This window comes from Pagrus pagrus (assembly GCF_965226575.1).
Source record: "Pagrus pagrus genome assembly, chromosome: 19".
Taxonomy (NCBI): domain Eukaryota; kingdom Metazoa; phylum Chordata; class Actinopteri; order Spariformes; family Sparidae; genus Pagrus; species Pagrus pagrus.
In genome coordinates, this window is record NC_140203.1 from 24,966,990 (window position 1) to 24,990,483 (window position 23,494).

The 23,494-nt window shown below is 39.4% G+C and overlaps 1 protein-coding gene across 1 annotated transcript in view; it reads left to right on the plus strand.

Annotated features, from left to right (window-relative positions):
• The window catches only part of LOC311275224 (ras-specific guanine nucleotide-releasing factor RalGPS1), a gene marked incomplete at its 5' end in the record, with an annotated part of 108,821 nt that overhangs the window by 73,869 nt on the left and 11,458 nt on the right, over positions 1–23,494 (plus strand). Inside the window, 6 exon segments of the mRNA XM_084383571.1 lie at positions 2,702–2,839; positions 3,378–3,471; positions 9,022–9,089; positions 20,331–20,457; positions 21,834–21,985; positions 22,170–22,218. Of these exon segments, the coding sequence (XP_084239697.1) occupies positions 2,702–2,839; positions 3,378–3,471; positions 9,022–9,089; positions 20,331–20,457; positions 21,834–21,985; positions 22,170–22,218 (628 nt within the window).

Consider the following 23,494-nt stretch of genomic DNA (forward strand, 5'->3'; position numbering starts at 1 on the left):
TTTTTGATTGTTAACAATAAAGTGATAAGGATAGTAGAGTAAAGATAACTTGAGTTCAGTTGACCTGTGTTTTTCTGTATTTGCAGTGCATTTGTAAGTGCAGTGTATGTACTGTGTAGTGTTGCCAAATCTGTGTGTGCATTTTTCTTCCATCTGTTTGTGCGTGTCAGCTTGTTCGATGGTGGACTTTCCCAGCCACCACGAACAGCGCTCAACCAATGTTATATAACTTCACCATTTATCATAAATCGTATTTAAAGTAAATGGGAAACCAAAATTGTCAGTTATTCATCTGTATTGGTTTTACTGTTTATTGTTCAGGATTAAAAAAAAAAAAGACGCTTCTTTGTGTGACCACAAATTGCTGTCATCAACATCAGAGAGAAGATCTGTCACTTTAATCATAGCCGCCAACATTGCTGGTATCGATATAAGATGTGGGCAAAACCTTCATCGGGTGCTCACTAATTATACTTTCATAAAACGCTGCTGAAAGTTGAGGAGAGTGGAAATGAACCAGCTCACCAGGGGCAGGCAGGCAGGCAGGCAGGCAGGCAGGCAGGGCTGCTGATGTGTCAGAAGATCCTTTATTTTATTTGAAGTATTTATAGAATTGATTCGTTTGCAAGATAAAAGATACAACACTGTGTCAGATATATGATCTTACACATTCAAACTTATACACAAACACACTTATAGCTATGCATGTACCTGCAAATTAAAAAAATCTGTGCAGATGTAGGAAGCTTTCTCATCAAACTCAACTCGATTTATGAGTGAGTACAAAAGGCGACTGGACTGACTGGGACTGGTGGAGGTATGCGCTCTACTGAGTGCCATTCTAGTTTGTAATGGGTTTGTTTTAAACATTAGCCTTTGCTCTTATTTTGTGGTGTGCAGTAGAGAATCATTCAGGGAATGTGAGGGCAGAGAGACAGGGGTGACGTGCAAAACACAGGTTTCTGATCACATTTAAAGCACATGTGTTACAGTAACCATCTTAGACCACAAGTTAACAAGAGGCCCTTTATTGTCTAAATGAATTAATAGTCCTGTCTCCTGCTATTCACTATGGTGGGCCACCCCGCTCTATGCAGCCAACCCTAGTAGAATTTAATTTGTGTGGTTTTCAGTGGAAAAGATGGTGTCCAACATTAGTCAGAGTACAGTTCTTGAGAAACACTGAATATTTATTTAGTTTGGAAAGTTAATGTTGAGATATTATCCCCAACATCATCAGTTATTTGATTCAAATGATACATATTGGTTTTGTTGGCATTTCGTTTGAGGCTGGCCTGTCTCAGCAGATCAGTACTGACTTGTTTTTTTAAACAACAGGATAATCCTGGTTGAAGTGGTAATATGTTGGAGATTGTAAAAAATGATGTGGAAAATGGTGTGCAACATGTGTATAGTGTATCTGTCTGCCCGCTGTGTGAATATAATGTATTCTGCGTGCAGTGAAGAGTCAGGATATTTGAAGGGCTAACAGGTGAAGTGACTAACAGTGATCATTTAGTTACGATGGAGTATTTTTTTTTAAAAAGTACAACATTTCAAATCTAGCATACAGTGTTGAGGCTCAGCGTGAGTTTCCAGTCTGGTGTTTAGTAGCAGTTAGTGCAGAGTAATTAAGACAAATTGTTGGAAAGTTGGTGACTCAGCAGATGTTTTCCAGGTTATTTTTGACACATTTGTGCTCTGTGTTTTTTTCCCTCCTGTCCTTGGTAATAGATGCCAGACGTCAAACATGCAACCCTCCCACTTGATAAAAAGTTACCACTTTCTTAAAATTCCCTATATTAACAATAATGTGGCTCCTGAGAGACATTCCTCGGCGTAACCCAACACGAAAATATCAAGTTAGTATCCAAAGCCATAGAAATAAAAACTTGAGAGAGAGGTCCAGTAAAATTAAAAATAATATACATTCCTCCCACCTCTTACCTGGGAATTCCACTAGTTGCATGTGCGTTGCGGAACGGCTCTACTACGGCTTTGCGCCATGCTCCTTAATCCACCAACCCACCGGCTGCGTTTTGACCCAGAAGGTCCCGCAGTGATTACAAAATCACGCTGTTATACATGTAAGTGTTATAAACACAACAACAAACAGACAAAAGATTAGTGTTCCCAACTGAAGGATTAGAAGAAGGGTGGACTTGTCTCTTTTTTGAGATTTTTGTGCTGGTGTCAACAGGGAGTGTTTTATTCTGAAAATTAACCAGATGTTTTGATTGTGTTTCGGTGTCTGACGTCCTGTCTGGTCTGTGCTGAGTTTGGCTGAACTGATGTGATGTGCTCCGGCATCCGGCAAAAATAGACTTCAGATTTTTTTTTAAAAGTATTGGCCAAATAGGAAGAACATACCCCTTGGGGCATAATGTCTGCTGGAGTGGACAGATGTATTTTCAGTCACAGAAAATAGATGTACAAGACCATGAAATTTGTTTAAGAGTAAAAACAAACATTAAAAACATAAAAACGTGTTTACAAAGGAGTGGTCCTTGGTCATAAATGTCCTCAGTCATTAAAGCTTCCATGAAGGCCAAAAAAAACTTGTAAAGCCACAAAGTGCATCTATTCTTTGGAATGAATTTGAACCACTACTCTTGCTATCAGAACAGCACTTGTCAAAGCAAAGCTCGTGTCAGTGCCAGGTTGCACTAAGTGGCTTACTGTCTCGTGCTGTCTTCTCTAGGGATCTACCTGTTGGACATGATCTACATCGACTCAGCCTATCCTGCATCAGACAGTATCATAGAGACAGAGCAGCGGACCAATCAGATGAACAACCTTCTGAGGGTCATCTCTGATCTGCAGATGTCGTGTAACTACGGTAAGAAACAAGTCTACATTAACACATAAACAATATCCAGCATTCATGTTGTGTCTGTGGTATTTGGTGCGATCCCTCTGGGCCACCGTAATATAGCTCTGCCACGATGGATTTTGTGCTAATTAGCATGTACTGAAAAACAATAAATTGACGTCTTCCTCAAATTTGATTCAATCAACACCAAATTGGGTATACAGCATCCAGGGACTAAGATACACATTTCATTACAAACAAGCAATATTGGTTGAAAAACGTTTCTATCAATCATAATATCCTTGCAAGGGCAGGGCTAAGAATGACTTGGGGATAATTCAATAACATTAGTCCAATCATCATAAAACTCAGAAATCTTCAGGCCGTGTTTTGGAAAAGGTCAACTAAAACATTTTTGAGCTCGACCCATAGGGGGTGCCACAGATAACACAAATGTGTACCTGAAAACCTAGTGGACAGAATTTCAACATTTTCTCAGAAACCCGCTCATTGCTGCTTGCAGCTTTGGTTTCAACTGATTGACCCATTTCCTGTTTCTTTCTAGATTACTTGGTGACCCTTCCACATATCCAGAAGTATCTGTTGTCAGTTCGCTACATAGAGGAACTCCAGAAGTTTGTAGAGGATGACAACTTCAAGTAAGTTTCATCTCAGAGACTGGCACTGCTGGGCAGTAGTACACTTTTACAGTCATAACATTTTGTGTTTACATCCTCAAATGGCCAGATTACCAAGACAAGTAAAACTCTGGTCACAACATGAGCTTTGTCCAGCACACGGAAACATGGAAGTGGGCGCGAAATTGACAGGGGTCAATTCACAGGATGCAGGATGGAAAACGACAGGCAGCTGGTTTTATCTTTCTCCACAGGGAGCTCCTTCATCCAGCAGGCGCTGATGACTTTCTCAGGCAGCGTCTCAGATCTTCTCCTCAGAAATAGGTTCGGCTGTCTGCCACAGCTCGTCACAGTTTGGATTTAGCACTTGATTTTCAGGGTTGTCATCTTGAGGTTGTGGTTATACTTAGTCTATTTATTTCTATGTCTCACCTTTTTCAGATTTTCCATAAATAATACATAAATTTTGCATGAGTCTTAATAAAGAGATCTATTTGGATAAGTGTGTATGGCAAAATGACATGACAGAAGTCAGTTTGGTGAAACAGGTCAACTGATGTGATCTTATCAGAAGATGGTCTCTATTTTCCCCTAATGTGTTAGAGTGGACAAAAATAATTGAAACTGGGATACAGTGATCTGTGCGAAAGAAGACCTGTGTGTTTGAATGCAAGTTGAAATGTGAGTGGAGCTTTTCTGCAGAACATGTGTGTAGGCCGGTCCCCAGAGCCTGTTCTCAGCACTGTCAGTCAATAATGTGTTAATTCAAGAGTCACTCTGGGGTCACCTGGCTCCTGGCTACGTCCACAATTATGGAGGCATTAGTGAAGAGCAGTAAATGATGAAGTGTTGTACTCATTTCCATTGGCAGACATGATGAAATGGAAATAATAGACCTATATCAATAGGATCAAACCTTTAAAGCAACATTATGTAGAAATTTGTATTTTGTGCCATTTGGTGCAACTGTCGTAAATACAAATCCCAGGTTTCTGTAACAATTTGTAAGACGTAATGTAACGTTACATGCTAACTACAAACAACAACCACTCAGCGCGTCAATGCGTTGTCTTAAAATCGTATGTCTTGAAGTAAACATGCATGCATTCTTTTTTTGCCAAGCTCGGTCACTATCTCTTTTCTTGGTTTCCTCCATCAGCAATCTCGTCAGTCTCTTCGACTCTGTGATGATGTGTGTAGAGGCTGATAAGCTCGGTTCTGATGCCTGCATGCCATTGTTACAGCGAAGTGTGTCCATGGATGTACATGTACAGACAACTATCAATGGAAAATGTTGATACTGAAGAAAACTGGTGATTGTCAGGCATCTTTTGGAGTGATAAGGAGCTTTCACCAAACTCATTACAACACCGATCAGCCACATCATTAAAAGGATTAACAGTGAATAACATTAATCATCTTGTTACAATGCAGTGTTCTGCACTACCCAACTAAACACTGTTGCAGACCACCCCCTAACGGCAACAACACTCCCTGATAGTAGTGACACCCCCAGGCAGGACAATGCAGCCTACCATACCAAAATTTGCTCTGGAATGGCCGGGGAAACGTGACAATAAACTCAAGGCAGCGCCCTGTCCTCCCGTCCCAAATTTCCAAGATCCCAAATCGACAGAGCATCTGTCGGACATTCCAGAAAAAGTCTGATCCATGAAGGCCCCACCGTGGATCCAACTTGGCTCTGACCCATCAAGTCCAAGCCACAGGACCTCTGTGAGTGTCCTGTATTGTCTCGCACCAGGGCGTTGGATCCTTTGAGTCCTTTGGGTTGCAAGGTGGGGACTCTATGGATTGGACTAATTCTGGCGTATCCCATGGATGTTCAATTAGATTGGGATCTGGGTAATTCGGAGGCCACGTTGATCCCATGAGCTCATTTTCATGCTCCTCGGGTCATTCCAGAGCGTTTTTTTGTGAATTTTCAGGGCTCATTGCTAACTCATTGATGGCCACTGCCATCAGGGAGTGCCGCTGCCATGAGGGGGTGTACTTGGTCTGTAACAGTGTTTGGGCATGTGATTTCTGGTAAGTGACAACCACATGAATGCCAGGACCCAAGGTTTCTCAGTAGAACTTTGTATTGTAACAAAATGATCAATATTATTTTCTTCACCTGACAGTGGTTTTTAATGTTGTGGCTAATTGGTGTATATTCTGAGGGGAGCCTTGCATGTCTTTCCTATTTTAAGGCAATCCATCCAGTTGTTGGAGCATTTCACTCAAAGCCACAAATGTCATCCTCATGGTGGGACTAGTTAAAGTCAGAGACTTCCCAAGGTAGGATTCATCCATGGATACCAAATTTGATGGCAATTCTTTGTAGAGATATTTCAGTCCAGACCAGCAGTGGTGGACCAGCAGACAGACATTCATTGCCATCCATAGGGGAGTGATGCTAAAAATCGAACAGTGGCAACAAATTGCATGGAGTTTAGACCAGCACATATTTTTAGTCTGCCTCATTCTTACTGGTGCCCTGACCACCCTCCCAAAGACCTCCACGTTTCTGTCAGACTGTGGCTTGAAGGGAAAAAATCCTGTGGTGACCCTGAGGTTGTCTTGAACTGGTCCAGCCACAATTATGTAACCTTCAAACTTACACATCATCTTCAGCATTTTCACCTAAGGATTGGCACACACATGGTTCAGACAGGCAGACATAATAACAATACATTTCATATAATTTAGGTTTGGATTCTGATGTGCTCTGTTCTGCTCATTTGTTCTTCCAGGTTATATTGGGTGTTGATTAATTTTGAAATTCAATGGAAAACTTCCTCATGGTCACAGTTACACCTCTACTAGTACATTATGCTATTAAGTGTGATCACTTTGAAAAACACTTTGAGGAGAAGAGGAGTAAAAGTCTAGCCAAGGCAGATAACTAGCTCTGACTGTACAGCCCGCACAAATAGAAGTAACATCACAACTAGCTCACCTGTCACTTCACTAGTGCTGACTGGGAGATGCAGTCCAGCGTGCTCCTCACTCAAGTCCATCTTAGTTTTAGTCATATTTGGTCAACCCTGTCCTTTTTATTTATTATTTTATTTTTTATAGTCCATTTTAGTCAAAAACTCGTTAATGTTAGTCTTGTCTTAGTCAAAGGAAACAAATTAAGTCTTGTTTTAGTCAGAGAGGCTGTCTGGTCTGATGTTATTAATATAAGCAATAAATCCACACATGAAACATTCATATTATTTTGAGCAACAAGATTCAGCAAATGAGGCCCCTGGATGAATGTACAAATGAAGATACAAAATAGCCTGCAGCAATAACAACAACTAACATAATGCTGGTGAGGAAAGTCACCAGGAAGATGCTTCAGGCATACAGGAAGAGAAATGTGCATCCAATGACAAGGAGATTGTGATTACATGATTTTTTTTTAAAGGGAACACTCCATGTAATTTCATCTACTCTGTTTCAACAACAGAGTTTCATTTTTAAACTCTATTATTATTTTTCAACAATATTGTTGTCAGCATGGACATCCATGCATTTCCCACTGTTATTGACACTGATCTGCCCAATCAGATTCAACAAGTAAAAGTCCCGCCCTTTCCGGTTGACAAAATTCTGATGTGATTTCTGGTTAATGTCGTTGTGTTTTTGGAATTTCCAATTGTGGTTTCCAACTTGCTATTGTGTTTTCTCTCCTGCAATTGTTTTCTGACTTGCTGTTGTGTTTTCTGACATGCTGTTGTGTTTTCTGACATGCTGTTGTGTTTTCTGACTTGCTGTTGTGTTTTCTGACATGCTGTTGCGTTTTCTGACTTGCTGTTGTGTTTTCTGACATGCTGTTGCGTTTTCTGACTTGCTGTTGTGTTTTTTTAACTTGACGTGATTCAGATTTGCTGTTGTGATTTCAGCCGTCGTCCACCGAAAATTTAAAAGAAATTTGAAACATGTAAACTAAAAACTATAGCAGAACTATAAAATATACTAAAGAAAATCTTGAAGAAAAAAAAACAAACTAGTCCATGCTTAGAAAAGCAGTTATTTAGACATTGAATGTTTCTAATAGTTTAGTCAGTAAATTAATGAAATCTGTGTGTCGTACAGATCTGGAAAGTGTTTATCATGTTGATAGACTGTATTTGAAGTGTTCAGGGCTTGTTCTTTCTGCCAGCACTTTAAACAGTCATTCATAAACACAACCAAACTCACTCTCACTAATGAATGCCTTTTTTACTTACAGTTTCTTCCACCACTGTGTTTCACTAAATACTTTCCAAATGAAGAGATGAGTGGCAGCATCCCATTTACCAAGGAACAGAATTAATTGGGACTATTCCTTGTGCTGGTTGTACAGAATGAGCCTGTGCAGACAGTGGGAGAAACTTATAATATCTGAGCCAATACAGAGTCGCCAAGTTAGTGCTTTGGAGTTTGAAGTCCAAACTCCCAAAGATGTGAGGATGTAGCCTGATCAACTGGCAGGGCAGCATTCACCAGCAGCTCAGTTGGGCTCTGGTGATTACAAAATTGTACCTACTGTACTGAGAGAAAATGATCTCAACTCTAAGGTCACATTTGCCAAAGCACAGTACTGAAGTATAAATTTGAGGTACTGGTACTTTCCTTTATTTTCAATAAAGTTTATGCTTCTACTCCACTTCATCTTAGAGGCAAATGTTGTACTTGTTACTCAACTGCATGTGTCTGACAGCTGTAGGTACTAGTTACTTTTCAGAATACAATTTTTCATATTGTCAAGTGAAAATGTGTACTGTATCTCCAGATTTTGAATGTTTCTGATAAAATGAAGGGTTGACTGTTCTTTTATTTTTCAAACAATTCTGAAAACAGGCTGTTTTCCTGACTTTTTGGAGATACATGGTTCTCACAGGACAGCCCTGCTACAAACATATGAGGATCTTATTGAAAATGATGCAGTACTGTAGATTACACAAGCCAACAATGTATAAAGTAGTTAAATGAGCTCAACCATAAACATCTACAGTAGTAAAATGACATATACACATTCATGCAGCAGTAATATTAATCCACAAACATTAGATATAATAGTGAAGCACTTCATACTTGTACTGACTCATACTGACATTTTTACCAACATTTTGCATGCAGGATTCTTTTTTGTAGTGCAGTATTTTCACAGTGTGGTATTGGTACTTTTACTTAGGTACAGGATTTACATTTTCCAAATAAGTTCTTTTATCACTTACACAATATATTCATAGGCTGCAGTCTTCAGTTCTCTGCCTGTGTCTACAGGTGGGTCAGTCACTCAATTATGTGTCCAACACAGAATCACTGTAGCTGCATGAATAAAAAGTAAGAATACAAACTTGAAGTAAATCAAAGTTTGTTTCAGCCTAAAACTGTCAGCATGCAGTACAGTATACTTCATAGCTGTGTTTCGTTTAGATCCAAGTTACTAAGCCATGTGCCTGTATTTCTCAACTCACCTTTTACATCAGCAGACGATGAAAGAGTTTGAAGCCTCATCACTTAATTGAGTAATGCTCAGTTAGATTTTTGGTTAATTATCCTGGGTGTGTCTGATGGTAATCATTTGTGTTGCAGGCTGTCTCTGAAGATTGAACCTGGCAATAGTTCCCCTCGCATTGCTTCCTCTAAAGAAGACCTGGCAGGTAAGACACACATGTTGTAGAGCTCCTTATAGCTCCTTATAGTCCTCCAATGGCATTGCTATATTGCACTATATTGCATACCAAGTGTTTATTTTAGTTATTTCATTTTCATTAGGATTATTAGATTAAATAAATGTTATTATTATTTCTTTGTATTTGTCAGAAGAACAAAACAAACAGTTTTCAGACAGTAAATCTGTATCTTTACGTATGGTTACATATTAATGCATATACAAAGATGTTGAATAGTGGAAAACTGATCATAGTTTTCATTATTTAAATACATAATTTTGATGGCAGTTGTAAGGAGCAGTTAATGTTTGTTGTGTTAAAGTAATACAGTATGATGGTTTAAAGAAATAGATGCTTTGGGTAAACACACTTTATTGCTTTCTTGCCGTGGAACAGATGTCAATAGCCGATTAGCTTAGCTTAGCATGACATAAAGACTGCAAGTGGGGAAACCCAGCTATGTTTTAACCTGCCTTTTTTTCGGCATTGTGTATACAGTACTTACTGTATTTGCTCACTGAAATGTTATATTCTATATGTGTACTCTTTACTTTAATTGCACAATATTTTCCCTTGGGATAACTGAAGTATATTATTTGCTAGCCTTGACTCTGTCCAAAACGTTTTTACAGGTACAGTAGTTACATGCTATAACTATTTGTAGGCAGGCATACTGAGTTCCTGGAGTGGCTACTGGTCGCTCTTCAACCTTTTAGTGACAACAAGCTGGACATCACTGTGTCTGACCAAGAAAAAGACCAGATCATGTTCACCTATAAAACTCCAACCTGTAGTTTTTACACTGGGTTTTTTACAGATTGAGAAAAAAAAGAAGATATAATCTATTCCTGATATTACAGATACACAAAGTAGCATATGGTCAGCAAAGCGTCAAAGTTATAATTCTGTATTATTTGACATGTAGCGTGAATAGAAGGGGACCTAGAACAGAGCCTTGGGGTAGTTCACAATTCAGAGAGACGGTAGATTATGTGAATTTACAGTACCAAGAGAAAACTGTTTGAGAGGACAGAGATAAAGCACCAAAGACCACTGTGTGCAACTCCAGTAATGTCTCTGGAAGACAGATTAAGGTACTATGATCTAGTGCACAAAAGAGAGCCTGTTTATTTATTGCATGACTCTTCCTTTATGAGCGTAAGTTAGAGATCTGTTAGATAAATAACATGCAGTTTGTGTGACCAAAGTGTTTAGGCCAGAGCAGAATGAGAAGCGATCACTCGCAGCTTGCTGCAGGTTGAGGTAGTCACATCAGGTTTCTGTACTGACAGTTGATTAATTATATTTTGATTGGGTTGGAACAGCGAGCTAGCTGGCTGCCCTGAGTGGACTACACAAACATCCATCATTTCCTGCTTATCTTCCATCCTCCCTCACCTCTCTGTGTCCTCTGAAGTCATTGTGGAGGTGACAACGCTTTATGAACACACTCTGAAAGCTGCATGGAGACAAACCACTTTTTTTCCTGCATTGTAAAGTGTACAGATGGGCCAGTGCAGTGGGAGCAAAAAGTTCCATGAGGACATGTTGCACAGGGCCAGTCCACTTCCTTTATTTTCCTTTTATTGTGTTTGCTGGGGTTCGGAGGGGTTCATGTTGAGTGGGCTGATATGATGTAATGCAGCATGAACAAGCCAAGAGTTTGATGTAGGTCAGGATAATAAAGAGGGGTGAACCCAGAGCCACATCAAAGGGAACATGAAGCTCTGTGGCTATCTAAGTGTGAGCTATGCTTTCATCTACATATGTGTCAGTGAGGGCCTTAAGCATGATCAGGAGCATAATTTCAATTTACCAATCCATATATGTTCTGACCCTCACCTATGGTCATGAGCTGTGGGTAGTGACCGAAAGAATGAGATTGCAGATACAAGCAGCCAGGATAAGTTTCCTCCATACGATGGCTGGACTCAGCCGTAGAGATACAGTAGGGGGAGGAGCTTGGAGTAAAGCTGCTGGTCCTTTGTGCTGAAAGGAGCCAGGTGATGTGGATCAGGCATCTGACTAGGATGCCTCCTGGGCACCTACCCTTGGAGGTTTTCCTGGCAGGACCATCTGGTAGAAGACACCCGGGCAGACCCAGTACTCGCTGGAGGGATTATATATATATAATCTCATCATGGAACTCTTACTCTCTCTCTTATCCTTACGCACTGACTCCTAATATGGGTTGATTATAATTTGGATCACACCATTTACTCACATTGTGGGATTAGTTTAGATTTCTTTTTTCTAGTAATCCCTCAGTTGCAGCTTCATTCCTCAGACTGTGAGACTTCTCAACTCATCCTCTGCACTCCACCATAAAAAATTTTCTTGTGTGCGATAAAGGGATTACAGTATGCATTTTGGTGTACAACTCTGTGTTGTAGTATGACAAATAAATGAGCCTTGAACTTTCATTTAAAATAAATCATGGGGATCAGCAGTTGCAGCCCTGATGAAAACACCAACCCGCAGTTTCTGGAATAGCTGTACAAATGGAGTGTTACTCTAATTGGGTCAAGATGGAGTTCACTTATTTTCATGTAAACCTCCTCAGTTTGTATATAGTCATTAAATGTGTTTGCCATAAAATTCCCATTCACCAAATGCCCCTCATTGCTCCTCAAAAGTTGTTGAGGGCCAATGAAGGTGATTACATTACAAGTCTGTTTTTATCCAGTTTAGTTTGTTTTATAATGATTAATCAGCCTGGCAGACAGGAAACCCACAGACAAGTGAATAAATAGTTGTTTTGTGTTCTAAGTTTGACATGCTGTGGATTCATAAATCAATGCAAACAATAATGAGGGAACCAGACTGACTGAAACTACAATACAATAGCTTTACTTTTAGATAAATCAACTCGTATGATTCATAGCCGGTTTGGCCAATTAATTCTTTGCTTGAGTTTAAAGTTGTGTAGAGATTAACCCTGACTAAAATGACCCATGAGCAAATAAATGATGCCACTAATTGCAGTCAAACAGCACCAGCGTGTCAGCCATTCCACATCAGCGTCCTCAGGGACCAGAAACATTGATCTTTTTCCATAGACTCATGTCTCACAGGCTGGCCAACCACATGGTGGGACTTGTTTGTGGTGGTTACCATAGTCACTGCTATTCTTTCTCTCTGTTTCTCTCTTCCACTTTTCACACATTATTTCAGAACTACAATTCACACCATTTCTTTGTATTAATCTTGAATTGCTTGTCACTGGACTGACTGGAGGGGATTGTACTCTAAGGGAAGGAAAGGTTTCGATTTTACTGCATGTTAATTAAAAAAAGTACCTTTCTGTGCCAAGAGTGTAACGTGCTGTAGTCACTCATTAGTAAATCATTTTGGAAGGAAGCATGTGTCTGAGCTATTACATGGAAATGTTTGGCTGGAAACACCACGTCGCCTGAGGGTGAACGTTTGCTTTCTGTCACAATGACAAAAGAATCTTCTCAGCGCAAGATTTCTTTTTCTCAGAAAGACATATTTTTCTCATTATGACACACCAGCCTGTAATGTATTAAACATTTCCTGTGTAGTGCTTCATGCAACATTAATAGGGAATTTTGGGTTAAATTTGATTATCAGGGATAATTATTAATAATGATAAATAATAAGATCCAATTTACATTAGATCACCTCAGGGCACCACCCTTGAAGAAGGGAAAAGATAGTCAAGTCACCAAATCAGTCTCAGAAAAATGTACTAAACTGTCAGTTTGTAACTCTGATTAATAATTAACTTGATAACTACAACCAAATTTACCATAACAGCTAGTAATAGTCGAAGGATTTTGGAATCCTTGACAGAGTAGAGTTTGGCAACATTCACTCTTGTACAATATTAAATAGACAGCATGAAGGTTCAAAAGTCTTTTATTTAAAGACAAAGATGAAAACACACAATTTAACTAACATTTATTATATACAGGTACTATAGGTACTATGTACTATATATACTGAGTTCTAATCCCTCCACCAATTAAGTAGTTCAGTGGTGACATGGCATGAATTTGACGTAGAATATCTGTTGTCATTGTACTGTGATCCAGGACTAGAATATGTGTCTATGCTCATTGAGAAATGATTGCATTTGAGGACTTTAAATGCACAATAGGTAATGTCTGCCGCTGGGGAGGGCTAGGCCAGCTGGGGAAGAGAGTGTCAGGAGCAGATCCAGACCTTCTGGAGAAATAAACACCAGAGTCACATCAGATTCTGCTCTGATCCAGAGCCGTTCACCGACAGAAGGGGAGCTCAGAGATGACTTTTTAACTTTTGGGATTAAAAAGTGGATGTATCTTCACTCCTGTTATCAACCTGACTGCAGCAGTGATCCACGGAGTTGACCTCCATTGTTCGGTGTTTATGTTCTGTAGTGTTGACTGCTGACTGGAGCTGGAGGGGAAATTTACTTTACTTCATGAAGGTAACGTTACAGAGAGGAGAGACAGTCACTTTCAGTGAAAGTTGACCTGAATTTAAACACACACACACACACACACACACACACACACACACACACACACACACACCCTCAGTTTGTGCCATCTCTCACTAGTTTAAGGCTAATGCACAGTAAAGTAATCTGGCTGTTGTGAATAAACAATAGTGCAAAAATGACAATAAACACAAATGATCCTGTGGCCAAAAGTTGCTTCACTGGTGATGAAGTAGTTTCTTTTGCTGCATCCCCTATCTCGGAAGAAGTGATGGCCGACCAAATGTAACACTTGCAATGTTACCTGTAGTAAACTTGTGCGGGGTTTGAACATTGCTGGATACATTTGGGATTATGTAAGTAAAGTATATAACAAAAGTCTAGTCAGTTTTAGTTTAAAGGAGCACTCTGTAGTTTTGGTGAAGATATGTTAATGAGAAGAGAAAGATCTTCATTGGCTAATTTTTTTTTTCTGCCTAAACAAACTAAATAATCAAACTCTCTTTGTTTCCATGACTGAATAAACTGAATAAACAAACTGACCTTAAAGGACAACACAGTTTATACTGTTTTACTTTGTTCATATGTGGCGGACCCTGCCACCTTTCTAGCTTCAAACAGTGTTCTGGGACCACCTATAAAAAATAAATAAATAATTATTGCTGAGTTTGTATTATTACCTAATTAATATTGTAAATATTAAAATTCTGTTTGAATCTCTTCTAAAACTATGTAGTGCCCCTTTAATTCAGAAATTTTACAGATTATGTTTTTAATCCTAACAGACAGAGATTTGACCTATTTTTATTATTGTTTTTATTATCCTTTTTTTTATTATTAATACTCATATCTCAATTAGTAAAGCTGTTACTACTGCTGTGGATGCTGTACAGCCCCTCCCCCATCTCTCCTGCTGCTCCCCCTATCTATCCCAAGGGGTATGTTTTGGACCTGCTGAATTTGATCATGAGATGACTTTCGTTGTGAATTTTCGCTATACAAATAAAGGTTGATTGATTCATTAATGATTGATTGACCTATAAAGATCTATTTAGCCTGAGAACTATGTAGAAAGGGTGCATGTAGTGTGTATATAGAAGGCCAGTATGAATTATGGCTTGTACAGCCCATCATACACTCCTGTGTACCGCCCAGAAGTACCATCAAACAGATGGCTCTATTTTGGGGGGGATTTTTATGTTGCTTGTTAGTCAGAACTCAGGGTACTTCAGGTTGGTTCAGGTTGGTTCAGATCAGAGTAGAGGAATACTGCTCAGTGAAAAAATATCTATTCATCCAAACTTGTGCTTTTAATGTTCACTTAAGCAAACACTTAAAACTCAAGCAGAAACAGCATTCCTACATTTGTTTTCAGCCAATGGACTGAAACTCGAAACATTTTGATTCCTTCTGCAGATGTGAACATATATATGATGTTAGTTATTTCCTTTTCACCTTTTGAGTTACTATTTAGTGTTTCTAGATGAAGGGGAACCTGTTGTTCTGGATGAACTCTTCTGACTTTAGTGATCTGTTGTCAGGGATCGGGAGTGTCCGAACAACTGCAGATGGCGTTCTCGTCTTACTGGTCAGATGATCATTTGTAGTTATGTAACATGGCAGAAAACGGCTGTTTTGGCTGTGTCCACTGGCTTGTTGGCTCATTCAACATAAACAAGTGTCATGCACTTCACACACTGCCAAACAGAAGAATTTGGTTTACTCACTCTCTCCATGTACGAGTGGCATGGTGGACTGAGCTGAACATGTGCAAGGACCAAAACACGAGAAATCCCACGTGACATGATGCATTCACCCAGTTCATATATCACTGTGTGTAAGCAGGGACAAAGCTGTATGATGATGGAGCTGTACGTGACTTCAGATGTGATCATCCTGAGATTATTATCTCATTTGTATGATTATGTTCCATAAATCATCTATTTCGGGAAGCTTGTGACTGAGCCTCTCGTGACTGATTTTTTTTAAACGTGGCTAATTCATCCAAGCTGTTTTATTATGTCTTTGCAGCAATTCAAGTAGCTGAGTAAGCACTCACATGTGCTCAGAGAAGAGCTAACATCCATCATCTGGAATATGACTTTTTAAAGGGGGTGTGAGGACATGTCCAGTGTCTGTTGTTATGTCACAGCTTTCCTGTTTTTCCCAGCTTTTCTGAACCTGACAGTCCTACTGTATATCTGTTTAAGCCTTCCCACTGGTAAGGAGAAACATGTAAGATATCGTCTCTGGTTTAGTCCAAATAAATCTTCAATTCACAGAGTAAGATGTGAAATTATTCCGGCTCTACATGCCGGTTTTAACCGCTGCTGATGTCTGACTCTCTCTTTCTCCTCTGCCACTGCGTAGGTTTTTGCAGTTCTGTACAGTTGTTTCAGGTGAACAGTTAATGTTGAATTCAGTGGCATTATAAGAAGGAAATGACAGTATCTGAGAAACTAGGAGAGACTTTGTAATATCATGTCGGTTGCATTCAAGTTGTGAAGAGTTTTAAAGCTGAATCCTTTTATTACAGTGACTGTAAAGAGTAGAACAATATTCAATATATAGATTTTTTAAACTTAATTTATTTAGGGCAGTTTCACAGAGAGCAATGCTCTCTTATTCAGGGGACGCCCTGATCACATTCACACAGTTACCCATTCACACCTGAAAGCTGTTCAGTACAACCACAAGCTGATCTGCTGGCCACTGGAGCAGTTGGGGTTAAGGGCCTTGCTCAAGGGCACCTCAGTGGTGGCAATGAGGGAGGGGCAAGCGCTGGCGGTCTGTGGATTGGGCTACCACTGTCCCCAAAGGCGACCTTAGCAAGTTGCGTGTGGCAGGTGTGTGGCTGAGTTAAAAATTAGGTTTGGTAAAACTGGAGACCATCTTGCAATGGGATCACAGCTGCTGTGACTTGAATGGTGCAGTGGAACAGATGACATTAGAGAAGTGAGTTTGGTATAAAAAGTGAACTATACCATATTTATTGTAGTACATTCCTTGTTCTGGTGTGACTGTTTAGCCCCCCAAAGATGTCAAGGGCCTAAATCAATGAGACATTGAGGGAGGAGGTGCGTTTAAAAACCTGCGGAAGCCATCCAACACAGCTCCAGTTTAGAGGGGGGTACCTTAAGGGAGGAAAGGAGAGCGGGATGCCACAGGCTCATAGATGGCCCAGCTCAAGAAACGGTTTCACTATCATATTCTGCACGCATATATATCAGTCTTTCATGGCCCCAAAAAGATATATTACCTCATTGCAGGTGTTTAAAAACTAAAAACAGTATTAACAATATTAAACAAAAGCTGTTTGTAGTTGCTTTCACCATTATCCCTTCACCTGAACAATTTATGATGTAATATATGGTACATAATTCAGTTATGGTGGAAAGTAAAACAGCTGCCATAGCCGCCACGTGGCGTGTTTGTGATGGCTCCATCTCTGAAAATGTTCAGGGCCCAAAACTGTACAATTGTACCAAGTTTCATGCTTTAATGAAAAGGTGAACGATTTTTTCGCATATCCTCTGGACTATTGACAGAAAGTCAATTTTTTGTATTTTCATATCAAAATCCACTCAAGTTTTCATCCTGTAAAACAAAATGTCTCCTGTGCTTACGTTAGCTTGAACCAGGCCAAAAATATCATGCCATCCACCCGTCAATCAGTCTTCAACTTAAAGCAGTGAGAGTGGCACAGAGCTCTGATTTCATGTCAGAAAGACTCTGCTGTGTTTCACTGATTACTGTACAAAAACACTAGTTCACTGATATGTGGGAACCTGGATCATATATATGGAGACAATGCTTTCTGATTGCATCTATTGGCTACTATAAACAGCATAAGTATCAATGACAAGTCCCTCCTTACCTGACCGTTTCTACAAGAAATGCGTAAATATGCAGAAATAAATCACACTCTGCCTTCGGTTCCATGGGGGAAGTGGTAAAAATTCCTTATCCGTCCCTTTTTCCAGATCCACACCAAAAGTCAATGGAGTCTATTCTGGGCTGAAACCCATCCTACATCTTCTTTCACAAAAGTCTGTTTGGTAGTTTTTGTGTAATTCTGCTGACGAACCCACAGACCTGGGTAGTGAGTCTGGGTATTTTGCTTGAAGTAAAAATGGAACGTTAAAACCTCACTTCACTTGTCTATAAATAAAACTTGTGGGATAGTTATTCACATTTTCCACATGGTGTCTTAATCTTAGCTTAGTTTAGCTCTTTGCTCACTCTTTGCTCAACATTTTTTAAAAGTTTGAACATTTGTACAACATCACCACAGAATGATTTTTTTTTACCTCTTGGCCTCATAGGTGAAAATCCCTGCAGCAACCCAAACGTTGTTTCTTTACAAGCTAATGGAAGAACATTAAGTCAGCCTTTATCCCAGAGGGATCACATTATCCTGCTACATTATGTGGATTCAGTTAATTCTAACTTCACCACATTATTTTTCATGATTCCAAAATTGCAGATGAGGAAACATTTTCCTCTTGTTTTGAGAAAAGATTCTAATTTTAAGAAATTCTGTATTACATCATCAGTCGGAGCATATCTGTTTCCTTCACATACAGCTGTCTGTATGTCGTCTGCAGTGTTTGAACTTTTTCTAATGCAGCAGTTCCTACTTTTCACGAGGCTCTTAAGGCTAATTGTACTTAATACCACAAATTAACTTAATACGAGTCCGAAGTATTCCAAGCTGAGCTTTCTGCGCACAGACTGCCCTGCTGGGTCCGAACTGGTCACTTCTAGAGGACTGAATGGCCCCAGTGGGTTTTCAGTGAGAAGGAAGAGAGAGTGACTCAGAGGTTCCACTGGCACATAACGCACATGATAACACTGCATCGATTCACCAATCCAACACAGTCCTGCCAGAGGCAGAGCTGTGGCTTTACTGATGATAGGATTATAAAGGGCAGCCCTATTACAGATGCACACATACTGTAGAACATGTAGACAGTCATTACAGTAGTTGAGGGCAGTGGTCCCTGATGTAAACAATGATTTTTATGTAGAGACTTGATTTGTGTCTCAGTGGCTCCATCTCGTGGATTTGCTGGAAAACATTTTAAAGAAGAGCTGATCCACAGTGTCCTGTTTAAATCTACTATACAGTACTATCCCCGTGACATGGACTGTAAAACAGCAGTCTGGTTCTACAACAAAACTTGTTTGTATTGTCAATGCATCGCCTTCTTGGAATCATTTTCGGTTTACTATCTGATATATAATGTTCTATACTAAAGAAAGAGCACAGTGCTTTGTTGTTTTTGTCTAGCATCAGTGAAGGGTAATATTAAAGCTGCTGTAAGTGATATATTTTTATTAGAATAAATGTTAAATAGCTCTATATTCTAACTGTAAACACTGTTATAGAGTTTGGTCCGTAACATGTCTCTCCTCCCCCCTGCTCATTCAGTAAAAAAGAGAAGAAATGTTCAGGTATCCCTGCCCACTTTATCCAATCAGGACACAGAACTCCATGAAGAGGAACACGCAGAGAGCAGGATCCTCCTGTTTGCTACTATGTCTGGCGATTAACGCTCAGCATTCATGTGGTGACATAGAGAGGAGAGAGGGGACTGCTCGCTGCAAAACAGACAGGAAGTTAGCTAAAACGACAAGAACACTTACAGCAGCTGTGATTGTAAATATGGATTTCTGTATTAAAGTATCCAAAAACGACTGGACCTTATGTTGGGTTGCGTACTGACATTATCCCAAATGTTTTCAACAATTTTCAAATCCAGAGAAACCCACTTCAGTTTACTCAAGGTAATGGTGCATTTCAGCTTATCACTAGTCTGAGTCAGAGAGAGGAAGGGACGTGTTGAATGAGCCTAAAGTTAATGTAAAAACACTAAAATATTACCTCGTCTGTGAACATTTGTGTCAAGTCACATCAGATACATTTTCATCAGCAATGGTGGTTGTTAAATGGTGTGTTCACCACCAGCAAAGTCACTGCGGGATCATCTGTATTTTATTTGTTACTGGCAAGTGTTTATTTGCCCCAAACTGCCAGATTACTTTGCTGTACATTAGCTGTAAATTGGAGGCCACATTTTCTTCTGCAGTCAGGTTGATAAACGGGAGTGAAGATGAGTCTATTTTTTACTCCCAGAAGTTAAAAAGTAATCCATAAAAATGTGATCCAGGTTTTTATTCCTTCGGAGGGTCTGGGTCTGCACACGACTCTCCTCCAGAGCTGGCCAGCCATCCCCACTCAGCAAACGTCTTTTATTTTGCTTTGATAGAGAGACCCCTAGCGGGGAAAATTACAAATTGTGCCCTTATGTGTTGTTGGGTTTCTTCTAAAAAACAAGAGTGCACACAGTCTCAGCATCCTTTACCATTACAGTGGGGCAGCCCATAGCAATAAAGCCTGTGAAGAACTCGCCTCTACAGTTGCTTCTGCTCATCAAGCTCATTGCTTTGACTGCATGTTAATGACTTTTTACATCAGTGTCAACAATGATGATCGTAGCAACATTTTTGATCAGCTACTCTCTTCTCCCACCTGGACTACAGAATCTCAACAGTAAGAACACTGTTAAGAGAAATTATAATAAGAAAGTGAACCTGGAACAATAAAATTGAAGGGAACAATAATAGGATTTGGAAAAAAATATGCCAGTGATTGAGATACTTTTAATCAACAGCATAATCAATAATAGGTCATCTCTGATGTAATTAAACACACACGCTCAGGATAGGATTACAGTATTGTAGCAGTGAACAGTGATGACCTGTTTTCTGTGTTTCAGGTCTCTCTGAGGTATCTGCCTCTTTGAGGTATAACCGACGGCCTACTTGCCCTGACGCCTCGGTGGGGGTTCATATCCCCACCCCCCCTCCCTCTCACCACAGGAAGAGCCATAGTCTGGGAAACAAGTGAGTATTACAGACCTTTTCCTGAAGTTAGATATATTTTTTTTGTGTGAATTAAATCCTGTAACTAAATCTATGTTAAAGTCCAACCTGCAAACTCTTAAGTTTAAAAGTGTTAAGTAAGATGTGGCCATGGGCAACTACAACAACCATGGTAAACCTGTTTCGTCTTCCTCAACCATCACTGCAGTATAGTTTCTCTATTTTTATTTCTTTTATACATTTCAGGCTTAGCATTAGTTGATTACTGATACATACTGTAGCTATAGAGAAAATATGAGGCTGAGGCTGTATAATATAGTGTCGTCTATACCTTCCCATCATCTCTATATTTTGAAGTATGCATGCCATGACTCAGGTGAGGTCGAACCACACTGTAGCAATAAAAAATGTGGGGTGAAAGCTAAAGTTTGCATGCTTAATGCTCAATATTTCATGTGATTAGAAAAGCAGCTTGCACTGGACCAGGCACCATGAGAGTACAGCTGTGGGCTTATGCAACAAACAGCTGCAGTACATAGGCTGTTGACCGGTCCAACAAATATAATATCAATATCAGAAAAGTATTCAGATACTTTACTTAGGTATAAGTAGCAATAACACAGTGTAAATATACTCATGTACTCATGTCACATGTAAACGCCCTACATGCAAAATATTAGTAAGTATGTAAGTATCATCAGAATAATTTATGTTTTGATTTATAATTGATATGTTACTACTGATGCAGTTTTTACAATTTCATAGTTTAATCAATAAGAATGCATCATGTTTTAGTGATCAGACATGTTCTATATAGATTAATTCATTAATATATCTATCTAAGGTCAACACACATTAAAGGTGCAATGTGTAAGAATTGTAGTTGTTTCAAGTTCATTGTAGTACTGTCTATACTTACGTACAGTACTTGAGTGAATGTACTTCCACCACTGATATCTGATGAACCATTTCAGAGTTTTGGAGCTCCATTCACCTGCTCCTACATTTTCTTTAATTTTGCAATCATTCCTAATGTACTCATCAGTTGTTTCCACACAGCTCTTAAATGCAATAGGCAATTATACAGATGACTTCTAAATACAGTATGCATTAGATACTGTGCTTAAGCTTGACTTCAAGGTTTTTAAACCGGTCTGAGCACTTATGTTGCTTGCTGTAATGGCCACCATTGTGTCTGTGTTGAATCTGTATGATCTCAGATCTCAGACATTTCATCATCGGGTAATATGATATGAAAACTGATCGGAAAAGAAACAGAAAAGACGAGTCTGAGCTTTAATGGAAACTTTCCCATGAGTTTTGAATGCATTGCAACATCTTACAGCCACCATCTGTGTTTTTTTACTTGTGGTCTAATGGTTGATCTTTGTCCACAGTATGATGTGTCAGTATGGTATGTCAGAGAGCAGGAGTGCCACGTTTCCCATAGAGAAAGCACGACACCTGCTGGATGATAGCTTCTTGGAGTCTCAGAGTCCAGTCAGAAATGATCCACACAGTACATCTGTGTCCAATGGCCTGTCATTAGGTTTGTATTTACTGTACTGTGTGATACAATTATCTTTCTGTTTTGGACAGTAACAGTTACTTATATTCTATTCATGACAAAACAGTTAACTGCTTCTCTGTTAACCAGTTTCTGTTGATGCTTTTTCTCATAAACTTGAGACCAAAGAATAAACCTGTCTATTATTGCTGTTTTTTCCCAACAGGCAGCAGTGAAAGCTCTTTTGGGGAGGAGCTGTCACCTGGAATGGAAAGGTAAAAGCCAATCATCACATACTGTATAACCTACCTACCTACCTAACATGCAGTAGGGTGTAGGAGTCTGAGACTGCTAGTCAAAATACTTTTAAATACTGTTTTGCATTTGTTAATTTTTTTTTTTTTCATTACAAATAATAAAATCAGTTTAACAGTTTGAGTGAAAAGCTGAATCTTTGTCCATGAATATCTTAGTATTTGGTTTGTTCCTCTTTTGCTTTAATGACAGTATGCACTCAAGCTGCATGGACTCCACAAGTTAGTGTAAAACCTGCTGACTCATGTTATCCCAGCATGATGTGACAGTGTTCCACAAAGCCTCTTGTGATGTCACAGGCTGCTTCTTGCGATGTCACAGGCTGCTTCTTGCGATGTCACAGACTGCTTCTTGTGATGTCACAGGCTGCTTCTTGTGATGTCACAGGCTGCTTCTTGCGATGTCACAGACTGCTTCTTGTGATGTCACAGAGGATGTTTGGCTTTCTCAGTCTTCAACTGCCCTCATAAATGTTTAATGTGGATGAGGTCAGGTGACTGGAGGACAGTCCAGGACAGTCAGGACTCCTTGGTCTTTGGTCTTCAGTAGTTGTGTGGACGTTTGAGGTGTGTTTGGGCTCATTAACCTGCTGCAGGATAAATCCTTCTCCACAAAGTTCAAACCAGAGGGTGGAGCATGTCTCTGAAGAATGGAGTGGTGCTTCTTCTTGGTCTTAGATATTCTGAAATTCATGGACATTGTTCAAAGATTCTACCTTTCACTCAAATTATAAAACCGATATTATCATTTATAATGAAAAAAAGTATTGCATTTGAAACAAATCCAACAAAGAAGTAATGGCTCAGACTTTTTGACCTTACTGTATAATCATGTTATCCCTAAAGGTTTTAATCACTTTGAAATGATAAAGGATACTTACAGCATTAAGAGTTCTTTTTGTAACTATTAAGATAACAGACTGAGGCCAAGAAAATCATTATTTTCTCATGCTTTTACCAATTTAAGAAAAATTCACTTCAAAGTGATCATAAACCTACAGTATGGTTCTGTCAAAATGAGGCTGACATATTTTTCTTACAGTCAACAGATCCCATGAATAAAATAAACCAGCAATGTGTTAGTCCATCACTCAATACTTTGTGACTCACCATGCCTGTCTGTACTGTAACTGTCAGCCCCAAGCACATTGGTTCCTACTGAGGACATAAAACCTTTAAAACGACCTAACAAGACTCGGTAGTTTCATAAAACAACTGCTCACTGTAGTTTTTATCC